The sequence below is a fragment of the Pyrgilauda ruficollis genome, unplaced genomic scaffold, assembly GCF_017590135.1.
Source record: "Pyrgilauda ruficollis isolate IOZ18807 unplaced genomic scaffold, ASM1759013v1 scaffold8, whole genome shotgun sequence".
Classification (NCBI taxonomy): Eukaryota; Metazoa; Chordata; class Aves; order Passeriformes; family Passeridae; genus Pyrgilauda; species Pyrgilauda ruficollis.
This window is the reverse complement of record NW_024529932.1, coordinates 12,709,151-12,731,330: the sequence shown is the minus strand read 5'-3', so window position 1 is coordinate 12,731,330 and position 22,180 is coordinate 12,709,151. Positions and strand designations below refer to the sequence as shown.

Sequence of the window (22,180 nt, the reverse complement as noted above, 5' to 3'; positions counted from 1 at the left end):
AGGTGATGAAGTTTGTAACTCCCCTGGGCTCTGGAGAGTTCCTCTGGGCAGGGGAAGTATTCCTAGGCCCTGTGAAAAGATGGCAGTGGGATCCTGTTAGCTTCCAAGTGACTCCCTTGGCCTTGTCACAGGTTTGTAGCCCAGCAGCTGGCCCGTCTGTGCCACCCCAGGGGCATGCTGGATGGCTGTGCCACGGGCTGGCAAAGTTCAGCTCAGCTCCCGCTGTCATTGTGTTTTCTTTTGCTTTCTAATTACGCCTGTTAAAGTCACAGTGCTTTTAGTCATCCTCATTTGAGCAAGCAACAAAGTGACACAATAAAGCAGTGGAAAAGGAAGAGGACTTGAGTATTTAGGAAGAGAGGATACACATTGACATGAGAAGACAAGAGGCTGGACACAGTGTGGTTTTGGAGCAGAAGAGTGAAGAGATCAGCAAGGTGTCCAGGAAGACTGTAGGTGCTGCCTCTGAGGGTCAGGATCTCTGTACAGCACCTGTATTGCTCTGTTGCACAACACCTGTGTTGTCCTATCACCTCCCCTCTTTCCCATTTTTCATTGATTAACTGATATGAGCAAATGAACATCAGCATGTATCAGGGAGAATTTTGGAGGCCAAGGGACTCCTGCTTTTATAACTGTGTCAAGCTAACCATTTGCAGTTTGCCTGACTGTATCCTTAACCCACACATACTAGGCTTTCAATCCTCATAGCTGAAGAAGTGGAAAGCATAGCCTAAAAGCACCAAAAGCTTCTTCAGCATGATACTGCGTGTGTCTGTGTGCCTTGTCTCTTGATTTAGATGAGACCGATCAAGGTCCAGGTGGCTGGAGCAAGGCTGATGTGAACAGCACCTGGTTTTTTGAGTTGTTCTCTGTGACTTCAGAGACACCTGCACACCAGTGAGGAGAGGGGAGCTCAGCACAGCTGACCATTGATGTAGCCATCACTGCCACCTGCCAGAGGGTGAACCTCACCTGGCTGCCATATAAAACATCATTCACATCACTGAGCTACATCTCAGTGGACAGCATTAAACCTGTGACTTCCAAATCCGTTTCTGAAGCCTCCTGCATCCCTAGTCATGGATAACCATCAGCTTCCACAGGAAGAGAGGTCATATAGTTCTGGACCTGAAAGGGGAATTTCACAACTGTTAAAGCTTGCAATGATTCTCAAGAGCTCTATTCCAGAACTGCAACTTTTTTTATACCTGTAGTCACTTAAAAATTAGGAACAGAGCTGTATGATTTTGCAAAATGTCTTGTCACCTAGATGATATTTTTGAGACATTTCCTAAGTGGTTTAAAATATTCTATCCTATCCTATCAAGTATATGTTTACTCTGGGCTTTGCCAAGATGGTAACACAGATATCTTCTTAGAAGAGTTAAGCTATAAAGCGAAAGAGTGATTTTCTAGAGAGCTACGTGGGCATGTTAATTGCCAAGGTTAATAAAAGGGTGATCTTGGTGTGCCTCAATTCTTAGGTGTCCAAATAGAAAGACTTTTATAAGGGCTCTAATTTTCAGGGATGCTTGTAAAAAGTACCTCATTTTGGGCACTCTAAAACTGAATATATTCAAACCAATTGCTGTCTTAAATAGATCACAAAATTATGTGAGGTACTGGCCAATTCTTTTTCTATCTTTGATAATGCTAGATTATACCTTAGTGTTATGTCATTTAAAAAAAAAATGAAGACAACAAGATGCTATTTTTAGAAATCTCAGACATTATCAAGAAGTTAAAATTTTTTTAAACAGGGTTTTTACAAGGCTGTCAAAAACACTAAGACCTCCTCTGCCCCAATATGCGATATCACCTAGTCTGGAAAAAGGAGGACTAAAAAGCATCCAGACTTCTAAACACCACCAACTGGCTCTAGCCTGGACAGGTAAGTGAGTAATTTACTCACTAACCAAAGGATTGGCAAAGGTCCTGCCATGACAGCACCCTTCTCCCTGCTCTGCATAGCCTGGCTCTCTACCTATCCCCGTCCTAACCTGCTGGAAAGGAGGAGCTTTGCTCTGTCCCTTCCTTATTTATAACTTGTTGAGAGCTGGGAGGGAGGGAGGGGTGAGCTCCCTGTGGTGCATCCTGCTGCTGCCTGCCCGTGCCAGCCTCGCACGCCAGTCACCGCCACAAATGCCTCCCGCGCAGCGCGGTGGCCGCCTCCGCGCCCTGGCCTTCCTCTGGCTGTGGGCGCTGGTGGAAGCAAAGACCAGAACTTACTACCTCGGGATTGTGGAAGAGAACTGGGACTATGCACCATCTGGGAAAAATCTGATCACAGGGCAAAGCCTCTTAGAGGACAAGTAAGTGACTGGGGGCTTGAATAAGCTGGAGATGTACCAACAACTCCAAAACAAAATTGGTTAATGTGGTAATTTTGGCGCAAATGTCTTAAGACGGCCTTTTTCCTTGTTTTTATTCTGATGATGTTGTCATAGGTGGGAATTCAGTTTCAAGGCAAGAGTGGACTTTGATTTCTTTTTCATTGTGGTTGATTAAGAAAGGGGATAGTTAGTGCGTATTTGAAGAGGATGTTAATGAGCTGATACTTGTCAAAAAAACATCAGGTATGGGCTCAAAATCCCCTATCTGTATTTCATGGAGATGCAGGTATCCCTGGGACTTGGTATCAAAAAGCAAACTGCAGCATTAACTAAGCACAGTCTTTGCAGTAAAACACAAAACGCTGTTTACTGGAATATTATGTAATTTTAAGTATTTCCCCTGATAAAATTTGGGAAACTTGGTAAGATACGAAATTCAGGTATGTATAGTACCTACGAATGGGATACAAGTCCCTATATCCATGCAATCTGTACAACTGTGGGGACTTCCATTTTGGAAATGTGTATAGATAAGTGCTTAGATACACAACAGTGAATGGTCAGACAGAATTCCTGATGATCTCTGGAGCTGGGGAGTGTAGGTGAGCGCTGTGATGAATTGTGCCTTGGCCAGTGAAACAGGTGTCTGTGCTCATGCCCACATGGCTGGGGCTGGCTGTGCGTTCCTCCCAGAGCAGGAGAGCTGCCTGGATGTTGGATGGAGATGGCTCCAGTGCCTGGTGCTGTCTAAGGAATGATTTGGGTTGGAAGGGACCTTTAAATGTCCTCTCGTTCACCTCCCATTCCATGGTCAGGGTCATCTTCCATTAGGTCAGGTTGCTCAGAGGCACGTCCGAGCTGAATTTGAGTGCTTCCAAGGATGAGGCTTCCACCACCTCTCTGGGCAATGTGTGCCAGTGTTTTACCACCTTCATTGTTAAAAACTTTTTTTTCTTACATCTGAATTGACTCTGTTTTTGTTTAAAACCATTGCTTCTTACATCATGGGATTCAAATCCCATGTATGGGAATATTTTTAACATTTCATTGATATTTTTGACACACAAGGTATTTTGGGGATCCCTCCTCAGTGTCTAGGCTTGGGATTGGAGTGGGAGCTGTGAGGAAGTGAGGAGGTCCTGGTCTCTGTACCAGGTTTGGAGGCTCACTGGGAGCTAGATGCTGCCTCCCAGAAGCTAGAAATGGAAATGTACTCTCTGACTTTTCAGGAAATCCCAAGCAAGTCTGGACATGTCTCTGGTGGTAAGTAATTTCAGAGTCACTCTCAGATGAATTTCATAAAATAAACTATTTTGTCACAAGAAGGAGATGAGAAAGAGTTTTATTTTTCAACACAAATTCATGCTTAAGCTTTAAATAGCTAGAGGCCCCAGATAGCATCCAAGTCAGTAAGTATTGCATTCATAGGTAGAATTAAGGTTAATAGTATGTTCCCAGCCCATGAAAACAAGCTTTACTGGCAAAATTGTTCTTCATTTATATTAAATGCCTGAATTTCTCCCTTTCCTAGTCTTTGTAGCAGAGGATAACTTTCTCCACTCAATAAACTAGAAGATTTCTTAAGCTACATATAAATCCACTTCAATGGAGAGGTATTCAATAGAGAAATACCACAGAAAGATTGGAATCTGTCCTGTAAATTGTACTTTTGAGGCCGTATGCACTTTGTGCTCCCTGAACATCAAGGGGCACCAACAAGGGAGCACAACATCAAATTTACTTTTAAGTTTGTGACATAAATGCATTTTTTTTTACTAAATGGCAACCCAGGGATGGAAGATACCTAATGTCTTCAGTCATCATGGCAACGTAATAATTACAGAATGCTAATTACAAAAGGCTTAACCACAGAGGATTTTAATCTAGAGTACACATTCAAAGCTGGGGAGATGTTTGCCACAAACTCCCTACATGCAAAATAATTAAGTGATTTTTGTTATTTTAGTCCATTTTTAAAGCGTATTGAGTTGAGCCAGGATAAACTGCTACATTCTGGAATAATAGTGTCTGCATAAGCATGTGGGTTAAATAGTGAACCAGAAAAAGCTATTTTGACTATTCAGCTCTTTAGGATAATCTCTAATGTAAATTTAAAGCAGTATAATAATGGGCTGCTTTTCAGCTAATTAATTGGTTCCTATGGATATTATTAAAAATTAGTTCCATAAGCAAAGTTTAAGGATCAGTTTCCAGGTAGGGGTAGGAATGCCTTTCGAGCCATCTCTGTTCTGCAAGCAGCAACACTCAGGCTCGCTGAGCCAAGCACTTCTCACCTTGTGAAGCATCCTCACAGCACCCATCTGATGGGACACCATCCCAGTTTTATTGAGAGCAAAGTGAAGATAACGAGGTTGCAGACAAGCTGATTATCTTTAAAAGAATTGGTGCATACACAAAAAGGAATGTTCCCTTTGATTCCAGCTAGCCCACAGAGATATAATCAAAACCACTTATTCCTCAGTACTTAATGAAAATCCTGAATTAGCAAGTGTGCAGTGGAAAGTGTTACATTACCTAGATCAGATAGTGACGTTTAAGAGATGATTTTCAATGGTCCTTGCCAAAGTCAATAACATCTTCCTCAACCTTTAGTTTTTAGTAGCAAAGAAGATAAAGGGGGCTTTGGTAGCTGAAGCATGGGGCTAGAAACCAGGTGAGCCGATTCTGGCACCAGACATGGCTATGCTGCTCAGTTTGCTGTGCTGGTGCTGAGTGAGCTGCCTCTGGAGCCAGGAATCCTAGTGCTGCATCAGAACCTGCCTGGGTGTGAGCTGAAAAGACTGTCTCTCATCAGAGCTGATTAGCCCAAATGAGCCCTGTCTTAGCAGAATTATTCTGCATGGATGATCATTTTTTATTATGCCTTGTCTTACTGCAGTGCTCCAGAGCCAGCCTGCTGCTTGCACAGAATAAGTATCTTGCTGGACATCAGTAATTGTAAAGCAAGAAGTCTAATGAGGCTGTTCACCTCTTCCCTTTGTCTTGTCTAAGCTTGCGGCCTCAAGCTGTTCGACTAATTCTCATAATTTGGAGTGTTGTGAGTAAAACCAAGACATTTCATTCTCTGTTCTCCCTTCAGAAATTAAACTTACATTTTCTGGAGCACACAGGGCTTTGGAAATCACACGTCCAGTTTATGGCCACTGATCATAGGCGACTGTGAAAGTGGTCAGCGTCCCTTCCCACCTGACATAATTTGTGGAAGAGCTGACATCATTAAACCATGCTGGACTAGACACACAGGGTGCATGTGCTGTCAGTGCTGCTGGATGTGCTGCAGATCCCAGCAAGATTTTGTGGGTTAGGGCATGGGTATTGCTGCTGCAGGAGGGTGAGCTTGGATGTTTTCTGCTTTCTTTAATGGTCACATGGAAAATGGCCTTTCAAGAGGAAAATATACCTAGGTGTCATGGTTTGACATCCGCCAGTCATTCTTTCCCCACTGAAGCTCAGCCCTCAGGATTAAAGTTTAGTTGATAATCCCTTGAAATTACCTTGATACGAGTTTATATGATGGACACTTAAATCTTGCACTGCTGCTGGTAGATGTTAGTAAGATTTGCCTGATGGAGCAGCTCTTCCCTTCTCTTTTGGTCACCAATCCTACCTTTATTTATCTGGGCCAAGTCTTGCACCCACCAACACTAACGGGTGTTTTTTGTTAGCACAGCATCAAACACAGTTTGTGCAATTTGCCTGTGAGGAGATCCCACCCAGAGAAATGACGGTGAAACTGTCGTCACCGATGCTACACTAATGGCTGAGTCATTATGAGGCCAAATAACCCAATTGCAACAGCAGAGATGATCATTGTGGGAAGGGTCAACATCAAAAGGGTATTTGAGGTGAAATCCTGGCTCTAATGAAGCCCGAGAGGAGCTTTGTTACTGACTTCAGGGGCAAGTTTATTGTAGGAGGGAAGCCATCATACCACACTAGTGACACCTCAGAGCCTCCTCTAAGATTTCATGGATTTTATTGACCTCTGTGGCTCAGGTGTGTCAGAAAAAGCCTAAAAACATCCTTTGAGGGTTTGTGTCTCTGTCTTTTGAGGACACTCAACTTTGTTGTTGGACGCTTTGTGGTCAGGATGCCATTTAGAAAGGTGAGTTGGCACCACTGGTCCCCCTTCCCTGGCCATCCCTCAAGCACAGACATTGCACTGGCCTGGGAGTCATGGAGATTTCTTGGAGGGTTACCTGGAACAGGTTACATGATCCAAGGGTTAAAACAACTGTGGTGGTCTGGAGCCCTGTCCTGGCACTCTCCTGGGTTACTTCAGCCACAGGAAAAATCAGGAACTTTGAGGAAATAAAATGGTTATAAACCCAAACACAGAGTATATAAAGAGGATGGAGAGTAAGGAAGGTTTCACTATGTACAGATTTTAGAAAATAAACCCATAAAAGTGGTTGTTTAAATGGTTATGAGTGTAAAGTCTATGGGACTTTAATGGAACAATGACAGTAAAAAGGAATTTTGCATTTGTGTGCATTTACACCCTGGAGTGTACAGTAGCTATGGGAATGTTCGCCACAGGAGAAAATTTGGGACTCCACATCTAGTAGTTATCCTGAGTGCTGTTTTTTGGCACTCAGTGGTGATTACAGCAGCAAACAAACTCAGGAGGCTTTGAAACTGTATCTGTGAGGATCTGTCTCCAGGCTACTGAAGAGCTGTTTGCTTGGCCATGCACAAGGTGTCTTCCCATTTCTTACTACTCACTGTAACACAGTGCTCATGTAAGTACCTCTGGGAAAACATAACCTCTGTTAGGTTGTAGCCTTCAGATCAAAGCTAACACAAACCCAGTAAAAAAAATTATGGCAAAAAAAAAATTATGGCAAGAAAAGTTATGGCAAAACATGTCTTCTGTGTGATAAAAGAAATGGGTGTAGAAATTGCACTTCACACATGGATCTTCCTGGAAATGGCAGATTGTCAGCATGTCTAGTCTTGATCTGAAGTAGAATCTATGTGACACTCGTGTTTTACTCTTTTTCTCTGAGGAAGAGTTGTATTGCTTGTCATTGCAGGGAACTGGATGTCTATAATTATGCTTACACTTCTTTTAAAAGACTAGAATTTATTCCCTGTTAATAACTCACTGTTCCACTCAGATGCATTTCCAACTTTTCTTGGAGCTTTGGAAGTGCTGAGAGGGATCAAGCACCAAAATGAAATCAGACACAGAAATGAAGTCAGGATTTGCATGTCTTTCTCAGCTGGAACAAGACTTTTTACACCAATTTGCAAACTTATCTCTATATGTAACCTCAAGCTTATCTCTATATGTAACCTCAAGACTTATCTCTATATGTAACCTCAAGACTGGCCTGACTGCAGGAGATGAAAAAGAATTTAGGAAGTTTGCATGGGTACTGCCGCAGAGGATTCTTCCCTTTACTGTGGGAAGAAAAGCTGTCTGAGCATCATGACTTTATGCACATGAAGTGCAGGCTGACAACGGAGTTGGAGGGAAATAGTTAAAATTTAGAGGAGCAGCTCTTACATCTGCAGAAGATCAGAAAGATGGAAGAGGTTCAGACAGAAGCATCACAAAACCACCAGGAGGATGAAGCAGTTTGAAGTGAGCAGCAGAATATGAAGAGTCAGGGAGAAGCTTTGTTTTCTTGAGACAAGAGAGGAATGACAGATAGGAAACATTTTGGCATTAGGTCCAATGTGGGTATTCCTTCTGCAAAAGGATTTTAAGCACTGTAATGTGAAGCACAGCAACACTTGTAAAGAGGCACAGAGCTACCAGCTACTTGGCAAGGCTGAGATGGGCCCCCAAAATCTCCTGGAAGAAATGGGACAGCCTGGGCACCTAGAATGGGACTCAGAATAGCCTAAATGTTCTGTTTGCAGGTACTGAGGCAACCAAAAGGATGTGCTGAAAATACATCTCTGTACACACAGAGCATCACTTACACTGTGACTGGCTGCAGCTGATACCCACTGCACCCATTTGAATAGTCCTCCTTTCAGAAAACTGCCGCTGAAAGACTTCTTTTCCTGACTTCTAGATGGCTTTAAGCGGGAGGCAAATGCAGATCCAGATATTATAGCATAGCTTTACGCACAGAAACTTTCTCAGTGCTTAAGCCTAGAGGGTTTTCTCACGGTAATTTCTTGAACTTTGATAACTAAATGGATTTTGGGATCACAATCTATGCATTAAAAGGGGCTAGGCTCATGTGATACATTTAACAAATCCTGACTAAGTACATTGTTCTGGGGTACAATTCTCCTTCCTTCAGAAGAGACAGTGTATCGCAGGGGTGTTATGAGAGAATGTGCAGTGTTGTCTGGACATAAAGACACTGTCATCATGATGAAAGCATGGTGCCACTGAACAAAAATATTTGGTGGCTGGTGAAATTGGAAAAAAAAAGATGAAAAATATCTCCCGAAAAGAGGGACTTTCTGAAAAAATGGATTTGATATTTTTCTAGAGAAAATTTCCTATAAACAATTTAAAAAATCAATTCATAATTCGAATTAGGACATAGCCATGTGAATACATTGCCATGAGGTAAGGAAGCATGTGCATTTACACTGCACTCCTACTGACACCACCTCCTACTCGCAGCTCTTCCCCCAGGCAATAGAAGGTATCTTCTCCTTGGTTAATGTGGTGTGACTTGCCAGATCTTGCTATGTCCACAGACTACAGACATGCTATTTCACTGAAAATTCAAATTTCCTGGCAACTCCTTAACCCTGTTTTTGGGGTGTATTTATTTGGCATACATTATTCTGCAAAGAAGCAGAATGAGAAGCTTCTGTCCCTTCCCGCCCATCCTATCCCACTGTTTCTGCCCCAGCAATACTGGCAATGTTTTAATTGCTGCCAAAACTTGTGGTTTCTTATAAAGTGCACATTTCAAATGAAAAAGTATACTTTTTGAGGCTTTTATAGCTGGATCATTTCAGGGGTCTGGTTTTTTTTGAGCAGTGATTGTGGAGGTGTAATGACCACAAGTGGGGGATGTTGTGTGTTATGGTGTCATAGAAATCACAGAATCATAGAAAGGTTTGGGTAGAGGGAGAAGTGGATGTTGTGGTGAAGAGCTTAAAGCAAATCATGCCTTTCAACTTATGTGACATCCTCCACTTTGGTTGCTTGCACTTCACAAAAGAATCTAAACAAAATTGGTGAAGCAAGTGAACTGACCAGTCAAAGTCTCATAATAAATAGGAAATTGCTTTATTTCTGCCAGTGATACTTCAGGAAAATTTAGTTCAACTTTTTGATGAGTTTTTTAGGAAACATGAAAGTTCAATCAATCTTCAGGGGATAAAAAAGCTCATGGTCAATTATGGTGAAATTGGTCATACAACCTCCTGCTTGCTGTGTAGCAAAGGGTCTAATTTCTGCATTCATTGAGTGTTATAATTAGGGATGAAGATTGTCTATCATATTTACCAGCTGTAACATGGAGAAAATTAAAAAATGGATTTTATGTCATCACAGATAGGATGAACTGGGTCATCAGTATGATGTTATAGTTAAAAGGGCAGAATTCATTCCCAGATATGTAAGAAATATTGACTGGGAGCATCTCTGACCCTAGCTGGAATACTACTTGTCTATTGTGTGAGTTCTTTTGTTCAGACTTCTCTATTCAGAGATAGAGAAATATTTGCTTTCAAAAGAGAGCTTTGCATAAGATTTGTCGCCTAAGGAGTGTCAGTGTGCTTGGTTTGTCCAGAAGAAGGGTAGGAGGCAATTTAGTCAATTAATTAAAACTTATGCAAGTGTCTGCATAAAAAAGAAGTTTCTGATGGTATGTGGCTCTTTTGATCTGAGAGAGAACTTGCCTGGAACCAGTGGTAGGAATGTGGAGCTGGGTGATATTAGACTGCAAATGCAATTTAGGCTTCGAAAGGAGCAGGTATTTAAAAGTTATAATATGTTAACCACTGACCATATGGTGGGTTGCCCATCACTTGAAGTTGCTATAAACATAGACTCTGGAATGTGGAAGCTATACATTTCATGCAAAACACATTTAATTCTACTCTTCCAGGGAGTCAAGCTGGTTGATTAGAATCTCTCTTACTGGCTTTTGAAAAAAATCTTAATTTGGTTTTATTTTCCTTCTGAACAGTCATGCTTTCAGAGGTGAGGTTTCAAACCTTCAAAAGAGGGAGAAGCTGTTAAAATTGAGCAGCTTGAGGCTTGAGTGGCTGGTTCTGAATGAAGGCTTGGAGAAGCTGTGCTAAAGACCAGACCTGCAAGTGGGATGGTTGTTACTGTACAGAAAGGGGCTTGGGCCCTGCCAGGCCTGTCCTGATGTACTCCTGGGCTTTAATTCAATTCCAACAGCCATGAGATGTGTCCCAGGGAAATATTTATCTGCACTGCAAGCACCAATTGTTTGATCAGTTCTTAAGATAGGTTTGCTGTCTCAAATTTTCCCTTCCCGACACCAGGTTTGCAAGCGTGTATGCAACAAGAGGAGCCAACCGGATAGGACGTGTGTACAAAAAAGCTATTTTTAGGCAATTCACAGATGACACTTACTCCCAGGAGATCCCCAAAGCAGCATGGCTGGGCTTCCTTGGCCCAGTCCTGAAGGCAGAAGAAGAGGATGTCTTTATCATCCATCTGAAAAACTTTGCTTCCCGCCCATACTCTGTGCACCCACATGGGGTCTTCTATGACAAGGACTCTGAAGGTAAAATCTGGCTTGCCTTTTCCTCTCTTTTTCCCTGGAGTAACAAATATCGTGGCTACAAGTCTGTCCCAGTATTTATTGTTATTGACATTGACATCAGAGGACTTTAGATCACCCTCTCATAAGCTCATCAGTAATTGCAGCTGATGACTAAAACCAGGAACAGCCGCATCTCAAAACTTTTTGCCACAAACTTTCGACACCTGGGATAAACCCAGTACTGAAACAGGTTAGATGGGTCTTTTTGCCTGAATTATTTTTCTGAATCATAACTCACCAAAACCTCTCCCCTCCTTCCTTCTGCCTCTAGTCTATTTGAATAGATGGAGTTCTTGCAACTAAATGTTTTCCTCTCTTTTAGCCTATAACAGACATGATCTAATTTTCAGAATCCCAGACCTATGCATGTGTATTTTTGTTAGAGGATTACGTGGATGTGCCTACAGTCAGTATTTCCTGTGAAAAAATACACACTGTTAGATGACAAAATTCTAGAGGACTGATAAGAGTGAAGAGACTAGGAAGAAATGGAGCCTGTTAATGCATTTTTAAAGGTTTATCTACCAATAAAAAATGGATTTTAACTCCCAATATATTCGTGGTGAGATTGACAGAAATTCTGAGTTTTTTCAAAATTTCTCAATGATTGTGTATTTGTGAATGCTGCTATTATTTTATAAATACTAGTTAAAATAGAATAAATTACACATTTATTTAACAAAAGCGACTAGGGGATGGCTAAAGTCTTCCTTTTTCCTTTTTATGTATTAGGAGCACTTTACCCTGATGGAACTGGCGGTAAAAGCAAAGAGGACGACTTTGTTGTTCCCGGTGGAAATTACACATACACATGGCCAGTAAGGAAAGATTATTCCCCAACTTTGGCAGACTCAAACTGCTTGACTTGGATTTACCATTCTCACATTGACACACCAAGAGATATTGCATCTGGTTTAATTGGGCCTCTGCTGGTGTGTAAAAAAGGTACTGAGCTAGAAACACTGATAGAGCAAGCCCCTCTGCCAAGCTTGGCATCTTAACAGTCATTTTTGCTTACAGGTTTAAACATGATGGTCTAGAGTCTATCCCTACATAGCCCATAAAAAGGGGCAAGGAATAGATGGGCCATTCCAGGAGCATCCCAGGGTAGGTATTGTAGCTCTGGGACAACCCCCTTCCTGCTCCCCTTTGGCTTCAGGATAGATTTGCCTCGGCTGGTGGAGGGACTGCAGCATGCTCTGTGACCATCCCGTCGTGGCAGAGACCAAAATTTAGTATTCCCAAACTGGGGAAGTTTGAGGATGAGCAAAGGACTTACTGCTCACGAAATCAAATTAGAGCTGGGTGGGTGAATTTGGCATTAGCATTTACATATTCAAAAGCATAATCTTTTGTAATTTTTTCCACATAGAGAGTATGTATTTACTTTTGTTTACAATTTATATCTCACAACCTTATGGGGATGTGCATAGAACAGCCTTCCTGTGTATTTTATAGCCACCTAATGTTGTGCTGGAGCCATCACGAACCAGCCCTCTCCTCTTCATCAGCTGAGTCATTGCCAATTCTTCCCCTGGGCACATGTAACTCTGCCACCTCTTTTCAGTAACTCCCAGAGTACAAAATCAGCCCTGATTTCATATGCAGTACTTCTAAGTGAAGTAGGTTCTATATATGAAGAAGAAAAAGACTTTAATGTGGAAAATACAGGCCTGGTTTCCAGCTTAACTCACACAATTAAAATGTCTCAGACTTATATTCTCCTTGAGAGCCTTTGAAATCCACAGAACTGAATATGTAACACTGAGCTGATAACTACAAGATAACACATGAAGCTAGGAGACAGCATATTCCAAACAATCCTAGCCTGAAAGGCCAGATTATCTCCATGTTTGGCCTTGAATTCATGAAGTTGGATATCTACATGATGTAGTCCTCCAGCTGGTGGTGGTGGACACAGGACTGAGAGCAAGACTCTGAGCTTCCCTCCGAGAAGGCAGAGGAAGGAAAAGTTTTCATGGGATCAGAGATGGATTGATTGGAATGAAATCTACACCTGGCAGTGGATAATAACAGACTACTCAGTATCACCAGTCCTATGGTCTCAGGTTGCTCCCCAAAATAGATACAAGGATAAAGATGTTGAACTTAGCTGGAATAAATTTTGTTCATGCTGTCTTCAGCCTTTTAAAATTTAACTATCTAGTCCTGGATAACTCTCATGGATTCCTTGTCAGTCTGTGAAGAATGAGCCACATTTAGAGGGCCACTCTGGGGGTGTGGTTCAGTATTCAGTGCAACAGAAATACAGGCTACCACTCATCACTCCTTCATTCCTTGTCAAAAAAAACCATGTATCACTGGTTTCTGGATAGATCCAGCTCATGACCTGGCTCACTGTGCAAGAACACAGATGCTCACTGACACTGACTAAGGGACAGGGTTGGATGCGATGGGCCAAAGAGTGGGGAAATGGGACAACAGATATTGACAGGTGCTTATGCTCATGTCAGACCAAAGAGATACTGAAATATCAACTTAACTTAGCTTAGCTTTGCCTTCTGGAGGCACTCATCTGTTCAAATTCTGTTGGAGGGGGGTCAAAATGCCTTAGAAGAGCAAAATTAGGTGAAATTAATCCTGCCCTGCAGACTGTGGGCAAAGAACTGTATTTCCTCAAGTGTGCCAAGGTTATTGTCATTTTTAAATTCAATCCTGTCCCAGGCTTTTTTTATCGCTTTCCTTTTCGTTTGCAATTTAGGAACTGCTGATGAGACCACAATAGAAGGGACTGGTGCTGCTAATGCTTTTGCCCTGATGTTTAGCATTGTAGATGAAAACTTCAGCTGGTACCTCGATGAGAATATAAACACCTTCTGCTTAGAACCAGACACAGTTGACAAAGAGGATGAAGGTTTCCAGACCAGCAACCGAATGCATGGTGAGAAGGACTTTTGAGTAAATGGTGGCCTACAGCAGTGACCAGGCTCTTTTCAATTCAGTAGGACTTTCTGTCCCCTGTGATGTCTCTCCTTTATCTGTGTCAGCAAGGAATGGGTCAGAATGTTGAAGTACTGTGTTGATAAAAACCTCTCCCTAGAAACAGCATGACACTTGCAGAAAGGAGATTTGGCTTTCATGCCCAGCTCTGACATTTGTTTAGCATTTTATCTTAGGCAACAGATTTTTGTCCAGCTGTGAAACGAGCAAAGAAAGCTGCAGAGCACTTTGAGGTGTGTGTATTGAAAGAATTCTCAAAAGGCTTGTGGATGGTGGGCTGGCTGGCATAACCACTCCTGCCCTTCAGAGATATATTGGCCAAAGGTACTTTGTGTTAATTGGACATTTTGTGTAAGCAGTCGATTCCAGATATTTCTGTATATTTTGTTTGTTACAGGGAGCCTAGGAAATAAAATATTTTGCAAAATATGAGTCTCATTCTCCTAGCATCTTGATACATTATCAGATGTAGAAGCTAAGGAAGACAGAGCTGACTTCAGTGATTTGACTGATAAAATTTTCAAACCTAAATTGCTTGAACCTGGCATATAATGGTATATTTATGACGTAGGACAAGAGGAAATAGATTTCAGCCATGCTAAATAGCTGCAGAACAAGTTAACTTCATTATCAGGCCTTTATGGTGATGACTTGGCCTTTGCAACATCTTGATATTACCCAGGATGTTTTTCACAGACACAGAGAGAGAACTGGGGACATTTGATCATACCGAACAGTAAGATATATGTTCAAAATGCTACTCCTTAGAAATGGGCCAGAGGCACTTTTCTTTCACCTCTCATAAAGTCTCATCCTTTTGTTTTTAGCTATTAACGGTTACATATATGGCAATCTCCCCGGCTTGGAGATGTGTGCTGACACTTCCATGTCCTGGCACTTGTTTGGCATGGGAAGTGAGATAGACATCCACGCTGCTTATTTCTACGGCCACACGTTCACCAGCAGAGACCAGAGAGCAGATGTGGTCGGTCTCTTCCCAGCGACATTCATCACGGCGGAGATGACTCCTGGCAGCCCCGGGAGGTGGCTGATAACATGCCAGGTCAATGAGCACCTCCGAGGTACGCTGCCATGAGACCTCCCTCATCAGCCTCTGTTATGTTTGGAAGAGAAAACTGGGAGATGTTTCCAGGGGAAGCAGGATTTGACACTTTTTTGTGTGACTTTGGAACAATTTGCAACTCTTTCACCAGATAAACATCATGGTCATGAGTTTAGTCACCAGAAATTATACGTGTTGGGCCAAATCTTCAGCTAGTATAAATGACTTGGCCATGTAACTCATGTGAGGAAGACTTGCTAGACCCAGCACTGTCACTACGATTCCTAGGTAAACCTGAGATTTTGATGAGCAACGAGAGGAGTTTTCAACACCAATTTTCAACACTGTTTTTTTGTTGTAGAGAAGTACTTACACATAAAAAAAATCGTGCCAGCTGAACACTTAATAGCTTTTTGCTTTATGGAAATCAGGCAAAACTTGGCAGTGTTTTCAGAAACCATTATGTGAAGGACTTTGATGGTGGTGTTGTGATATTTGTGTGGCGCAAGACCCCAAAAGCATGTATCATAAACTAGGTGTCATGGCAGCAGGCAGTGTGTAATTATCATAGCAGAGACGAGTTGGGAGAATTTTTACACATTGATTCCAGTGGGGCTTACATCAGGCAAAACAGACTCAATTCTGGCAAGCAACAAATAGCTTCAGCAGAAATAACCAGTCTGTATTTCAGTGGAAGCCAGGGGGAGATTATGCTATTTGGCAGATATCTGGAGGCACTCTGACCTCCAAAATCATTCTACCATCCTTATGCAGATTAAGAAATTGAGTAAATAAGTCCACTAAAGAGTGTCATTGATGTTTATGTGTTTCACCTATTGCATAAAGTCACCTTTTTTTTTAAATTGCATAAATTCACCTTGCAAAGGAAGGGTGTTAGTACCTGGCCCATTGTAGGCAGAGAATGTATTCTGAAATAGAAATTTACTGTAGTAATTGCTTCCAATCCATGTAGCTCCCAGAGAAGTTTGAATGTGCATTTGTATCCATGAGAGTGCTGAATCTGCAGGTGGTCAGGGACTTCTCCAGACTCTTTCTTCTCCCAGGTGGCATGGAGGCTCTATATGATGTTCAGATCTGCCAGAAAAACCTGTCTCATTCTTCACCAATCAGTCATAAGAGAAGATATTACATTGCTGCTGAAGAAGTGCTCTGGAATTATGGACCTGACGGTTATGATAAATTCACTGGGCAGGGTTTGAACGCCACTGGCAGGTAAGATTTCTTGTCAACTCCCATTGTGCTTTAATTTCAGGAGTCTGACACTGCCCCAGTGATTCACATGGGCTAGGTCCTGTGCTGTCATTAATTTTAATTGGAAGGGGCAGGGAGGAATGGATTTAAACAGCCTTGTCAGGAAGCTAGATGCATAACTGCGATGCTTCAAGGTGCCTTCTGGAAGCACTTATCTTACTCAATTAAATCCATGGGGAAAGTGAGGCACGCCAAGTTCAACACAGTTAATGACCCTTCATCGAGACTCTTCAGGAAGCTTTCACACTTACAATCAGTGCAGTCCAGAGGTGCCACAGTGGCAGAATTTCCCCCCCTGATATTACTGATTGAGACAAATTGCATTATAGTGTCTCCCAGAAAAGCCAACAATGATTAGACACACATTGTGCACAATTCTTACCCTAAGGTAAGTTGATATAGATGTCTCCCTAAGTAAATCAGGGTATAACATAAAAGTCTAATGTACAATTAATGCTCATTTGTTGGCTAATTCAAACCAGTAATATATTTCTTCATGTGCCAGGAAAGTGTATGGAGATTAGTAACTTGGGGGGTCATTTATCCTGTGTCTGGAGTAATAACTTTATCTGAAATGAAGGGCTCTGCTTAAACCTTCAGTTATTTAACCAGTCCAATTTGCTAATTCCACAGTGAATCTGCAACATATTTCACACAAGGGACTGACAGAATAGGAGGGCAATACTGGAAAGTTCACTATGTGGGATATACTGATGCAACATTCACTAAGAAGACCTGGTCAGAGGACATGAAGCACCTGGGAATACTTGGTACAGTGAATATTTTCCCCTCCTGTCATAACATCAGGTTTGAATGTAGAACCATCTGGACTGAGAGGGAAATTTAGTGCATGCAGCTCTCTCTTCTTTTGGTGGAAATGTGCTGGAGAGCTGTCCTTCTAATACCTTCCCTCACTCTGTTTTTTAAGGCCCCGTTATAAAAGCTGAAGTGGGAGATACAGTGCTGGTTACTTTTGCCAACAAAGCCAGAAGAAGCTATAGCATTATGGCCCATGGTGTAAGCTTCAGCAAGCTGTCAGAAGGTGCTCCCTACTTAGATGGTAAGTTTTGGCTGCACTACTGGATCTTCATCTCTAGAATACTTGAGTCCAAAAATCTGCTGCTGAGCTCTGCAGGTTTGCCCTTTTGTGGATGCTAAGGCACAGAAAGGAGGATTTGGTTAGTTTGCATCTACCCTTCATGTCACAACTGATGGGACTCTGCAGTCTGCAAATGTGATGGTTCTTCTCCTTGGATATGTGCCAGATAAGATATCTAAAACTAGCTGAGGCCTATGTTGAACAAAAGTCACAAGCACAATCCAGTTTGTCTTGGTTCAAATCTAATATTGCTCCATTTCAAGGAGTGGATGACCTCTGCACATGCTCCAGAATTATAACTCTTAGGATCTGGAATGATGGCCCGGCTGAGTCTTTGGCTACAGCTATCTACATGTTCTCAGCTGCATCGCTCCCAATTCTCTAATCCAGGCTGGACATTGCCCTTGCTTTACTGTCACTTTCAAAGGATAGTCACTTTCAAAGGCAGCTTTTATCTGATTTCCCTGGAACACAGCAGTGATATCACACGGCAGTGATAATCCTTATTAATTCTCATAAATACATAAATGCTGAAATGGAGCATTTATTAAATTCTTCCTCTCATTTTTTTCAAGAACACAGTCTTATCATCTAAGTATAACTACTGAATGTTAAATATCATGTTAATTGGTAGGCACCTTTTACAGTCAGTGACAAGAAGGCCCTCTGGAGATGTGATTCTCTCTCCACCAACCAAAGTCTAGAGTTCGAGTTAGGGACTAAGCTTGAGATGGCCCAGTTAGGGTGAGATGAATCCCATTCATAGCATCTGCAGAGATAATGCTGTGGTCTCTGAAAAAGTGCATTTTCAGCACTGAAAAGGAATGTAGTTTTCTTGTTGCCTAAATTGCTTTGTTTTCCACTACAACGCATCAAAAGAAACTCATAGGACATAATCCCTCTTTTGAAAATTGTGCTGAGACAGAATTAGGTCAACATGTAAAACTCATCATACAATAAGATCAATGCAAAAGGCTTTATGAAATTGTTGTCTCTTGTTCCCAACCTTGTAACTCAACAAATTTGCCAGGAGGCAAAACATAAAAAAACAACTGGTTAAAGTTCAGCCTTGAAGTTATCTGCACAGATCCTAGTGCCACCCATGTCAGAGATAGCTCTCCAATGGCTTGCAGAGCTGCTGTGCTTTCATTTAACAATCCCTGGTAATTGTGCCCTTCAGCACTCCACACTTCAGTGTGTAGCAAAATCAACCCAAAACCTACAATTCAGCAGCCACGTGAGCTGGCACACCTCTGGGTCTTTAGAGAGAAACCTGACTCCAGATTAATCAATAATCTGTCTGCCCCTTCTTCTCTCCTTTTAACTCTTGTGCCATGGATTTCCATTCCATCTATCTACAGGTATATACATGCAGAAATCCTGTAGGTATACATGCAGAGCCTGTAGGTTTATGCTGAGGGTAAATAATTTTTCAGAGGTTGTGCATTGTCTTAAGTGCAGATTACTCACATGAAAATACTGTAAATAAAAATACATCTAGAGATATCTGCAGATATATGTTTGGGGTTTTTTCAGTGCTCCCAGGAAATACCTTTGCATGTTGCATTTGGCACTTGTCAGTCTCAGTGGGCTTCTGATTCCAAGTCAAAATGAGTTTGCCTCATTGAGGACTGTTGCAGGATGAATCCAGTAGTTTTGGATACTGTGGAAGCTATAGTCTGTTTTCTATTGCAGTTTGCAGCAAATAGCTGTTCTCAGATGTAATACTGCTATTTTCACTTGTGTCTAAGTTTCTAAGATTTTTTTGGAGTACTAGAGACTGAGTGTGCTGAGAAAATATAGGCAATGGATGCTTAACTGTAGAAGACAATCTAAATCCACCCTTTACATAGCAGCAGACAATGGCCCAAATCCTTTAAAAGTAACCTCCAACAAAGAACAATGTCATCCACTCTCTGGAGGTGCTGACAAAGGCTCCTGTGCATTGCTACAGAATCAAAAAGAAACAATTACCAGGATCAGATTTGTTTTGAATTTCTAAAGAGCCACAGCTCCAGCTCTGCTCACTAATGTAATTGATTTGTTGGCACTTAATGAGAAGCAGAGTCTGAGTTTGTGCCACAGATGAATTCCATGACACGGCACGTAAGTTACAAACATTAGAGGAAGCCATTTAAGCACCAGGATGAGCTCTGCGTGTCTTGTCTGATTGAATCCAGATAATCCAACGTAGCGTCGGAAGGTGTCTGAGTGGAGCAGCTAAACTTGTTCTGCGGGGAATTGGCTTGACTGTCCCATGGCACGGGACTCGGGTGAGATGATCTCATGGCACAGCTGCCCAAACTGTGGAATGGTGCTCGAGCTGTGGTGGCAAGGGGGAGCTTCTCTGCAGAAATCTGTAGCTATGCCTGACTTCCATCTAACTCTCGTAGTCAGGAAGCCTTCCTGTAATCTTGGTGCATCTCAACTTTGTCTCTACAGGCTACCTGAAGCCAGGAGCCCACGTCAAGCCAGGTGAAACCTTCACCTACAAATGGAGGGTGCCTGAAAATGGAGGTCCAACAGAGAGTGACCCCCCGTGCCTGACCTACCTGTACTACTCAGCCACCGATGCTGTCAAGGACACCAACTCTGGCCTCGTGGGACCTTTGCTGGTCTGTCGGAAGAACACCCTGAATCATGACGGGACACAGGTGCCCAACGGGAATATCTGCTTGTCCCTGAGAGCAGGGTGGTGCACTGGGGGTTCCCATACAGGCAATTTGCCCAGTTCCCAACTCAGCTTACAGAGATTAAACAAATGTCACTCCTCAGGGTAAAAGTTAATCTAAGGAGATGGTTAAGAAGACAAAATCACCATTCCCTAATACCCTGGTTCTTCCCTAGCTTTTCTGTCTTTTGCATGCAAATAATAACTCTTTTCACACCACACAATGGACACTTTATTCATCCTTCTGGCTGACAAAAAGGTGCCAATTCCTGTCTCTATGCAGACTTAGTAATAAGGTGGCTTCAGGGAAAAGAAAGCTTTGTTATAAAAACCTATTCATTTTTATTGAGTAGCCTTTTTTTTTTTTTTTTTTTTTTTAATGTCTTGTCTTCCTTCTTGTCAACAGAAAGGAATAGACAGGGAATTTTACCTCCTCTTTTCAATCTTTGATGAGAATGACAGCTGGTATCTGAACAAGAATATTGAAGCATTTACTGGAGACCCTTCAAAAGTGGATGAAACTGATGCTGATTTCATGGAATCCAACAAAATGCATGGTACAAATATCTAATATCTGCTAATGACATCTTTTATTCAATCATATTAGGAAGATGAATTGGCAGGTTTTATCATCATTCATAGCTTTCTGCACTGCACTGGAGAGTGAGCTGGAAAGCTGTCAGTGGGCTTATGGCCAGCTCCTGATGCCCTTGGAGTGCATGCTGAAACCCCAGTCACTGCAGCAATGAGTGCATCCATCTACCAGCTACATCTGGAAAAAGGGAACAGAGCAGTGGTTTGAGATGCAATACTTAGTTCTGTAAAAAGGCACAATGCCAGAGACAGGTGCAGAAGAAGCCAATGTTCACTAATGTTTTAAATTTCACTGCTGGCCTTGGCACTGACTGATGCAGTAAAATCTACCTGCTCTGCTCTGCTGTCTCCCATTTGGGCAGTGACCACGTCTGGAACAGGAGACCCAAAGACTAGGGGAATGGCCAGAAATGTTTCACAACATCATTTCTGGATGCAAGTATCAGACTTCAGCATGGATCTCCACCCTGGGATGACAGACTTGAGCAAATCACATAATCTACCTTTACTTTAGATATATATTGTTAGAGAACTCTGGGGCTTTCTGGACCTGTCTATTTTATTCTTCTTTTATGAGATGGATCTCATACTGAAGGTTTGTTCTTTTATAGCATCTTTCAGACATTGATCACAGAGAACATTTGAGGATTAGGGAGTTTTGCCTTATAACACCCTTGTAACTCAGACTCTTTATGGCTCTCTCCACAGCCTTAATGATGTGGTTATACATTCTCCAGGCTGAAAGGAGATACCAAATTTGTACACTTGGCTGCTGTCTGGGAGGAACACTCAAAAGCTCAGAGGAGCTACATGACAATAGCAGAGAGCTATTACAAGATTTTACAGGCTAAAACCAAAGAGGCAGAAATTCTGTGTTTATAGGAATAGCACTTAGATGTTAATTTGGTGTCCTCCAATCCTACTTTTGCTTCACAAAATGCCCCTTTAGTGACTTGCTGAGTCGTGAGTCTTTGGCCAGGTGGGTGGTAGGAGGCTCTGTGATGCATTCCTGTGGCCCTGCTGCTAACCAGGATTTTTTCCTTCTTCTCCAGCTGTCAATGGCTACTTGTATGGCAATCTGCCAGGTCTGACCATGTGCAAGAATGACAAGGTCTCCTGGCACCTCATTGGGCTGGGCAGTCACTATGACATGCACGGGATTCATTTCCAAGGAAACACCATCGACTTGAGAGGGATGACAAGGGATGGGCTGGCCTTGTTTCCTCATTTATCAGGGACAGCACTAATGCAGCCAGACCGTGTGGGTACGTTCATGAACTGATTTTGGTTGTGTGGTGCTTGCAGATACCAGTGAGCCAAAACAACATACAGTGAGATGCTCTGCTCTGCACAAGGAGGCTGAAAGCAAGGAGAGAGACCCTGGGGACCCATCATAGCTGAGAATTCAGGCTGGATTACTTTTCTGAGAAGGTGTAT

General features: G+C 42.2%; 1 protein-coding gene across 1 annotated transcript in view; it reads left to right on the top strand.

Moving 5' to 3' along the window:
- Positions 1-2,145: 2,145 nt before the first annotated feature.
- Positions 2,146-22,180, top strand: part of HEPHL1 (hephaestin like 1) — a 31,889-nt gene continuing 11,854 nt past the window's right edge. Inside the window, exons 1-11 of the mRNA XM_041487132.1 lie at positions 2,146-2,315; positions 10,800-11,044; positions 11,816-12,028; positions 13,806-13,985; positions 14,872-15,126; positions 16,172-16,340; positions 17,013-17,149; positions 17,308-17,439; positions 19,921-20,132; positions 20,556-20,706; positions 21,796-22,008. Coding sequence (XP_041343066.1) covers positions 2,146-2,315; positions 10,800-11,044; positions 11,816-12,028; positions 13,806-13,985; positions 14,872-15,126; positions 16,172-16,340; positions 17,013-17,149; positions 17,308-17,439; positions 19,921-20,132; positions 20,556-20,706; positions 21,796-22,008 — 2,077 coding nt within the window. The remainder of the gene's footprint in view (positions 2,316-10,799; positions 11,045-11,815; positions 12,029-13,805; positions 13,986-14,871; positions 15,127-16,171; positions 16,341-17,012; positions 17,150-17,307; positions 17,440-19,920; positions 20,133-20,555; positions 20,707-21,795; positions 22,009-22,180) is intronic.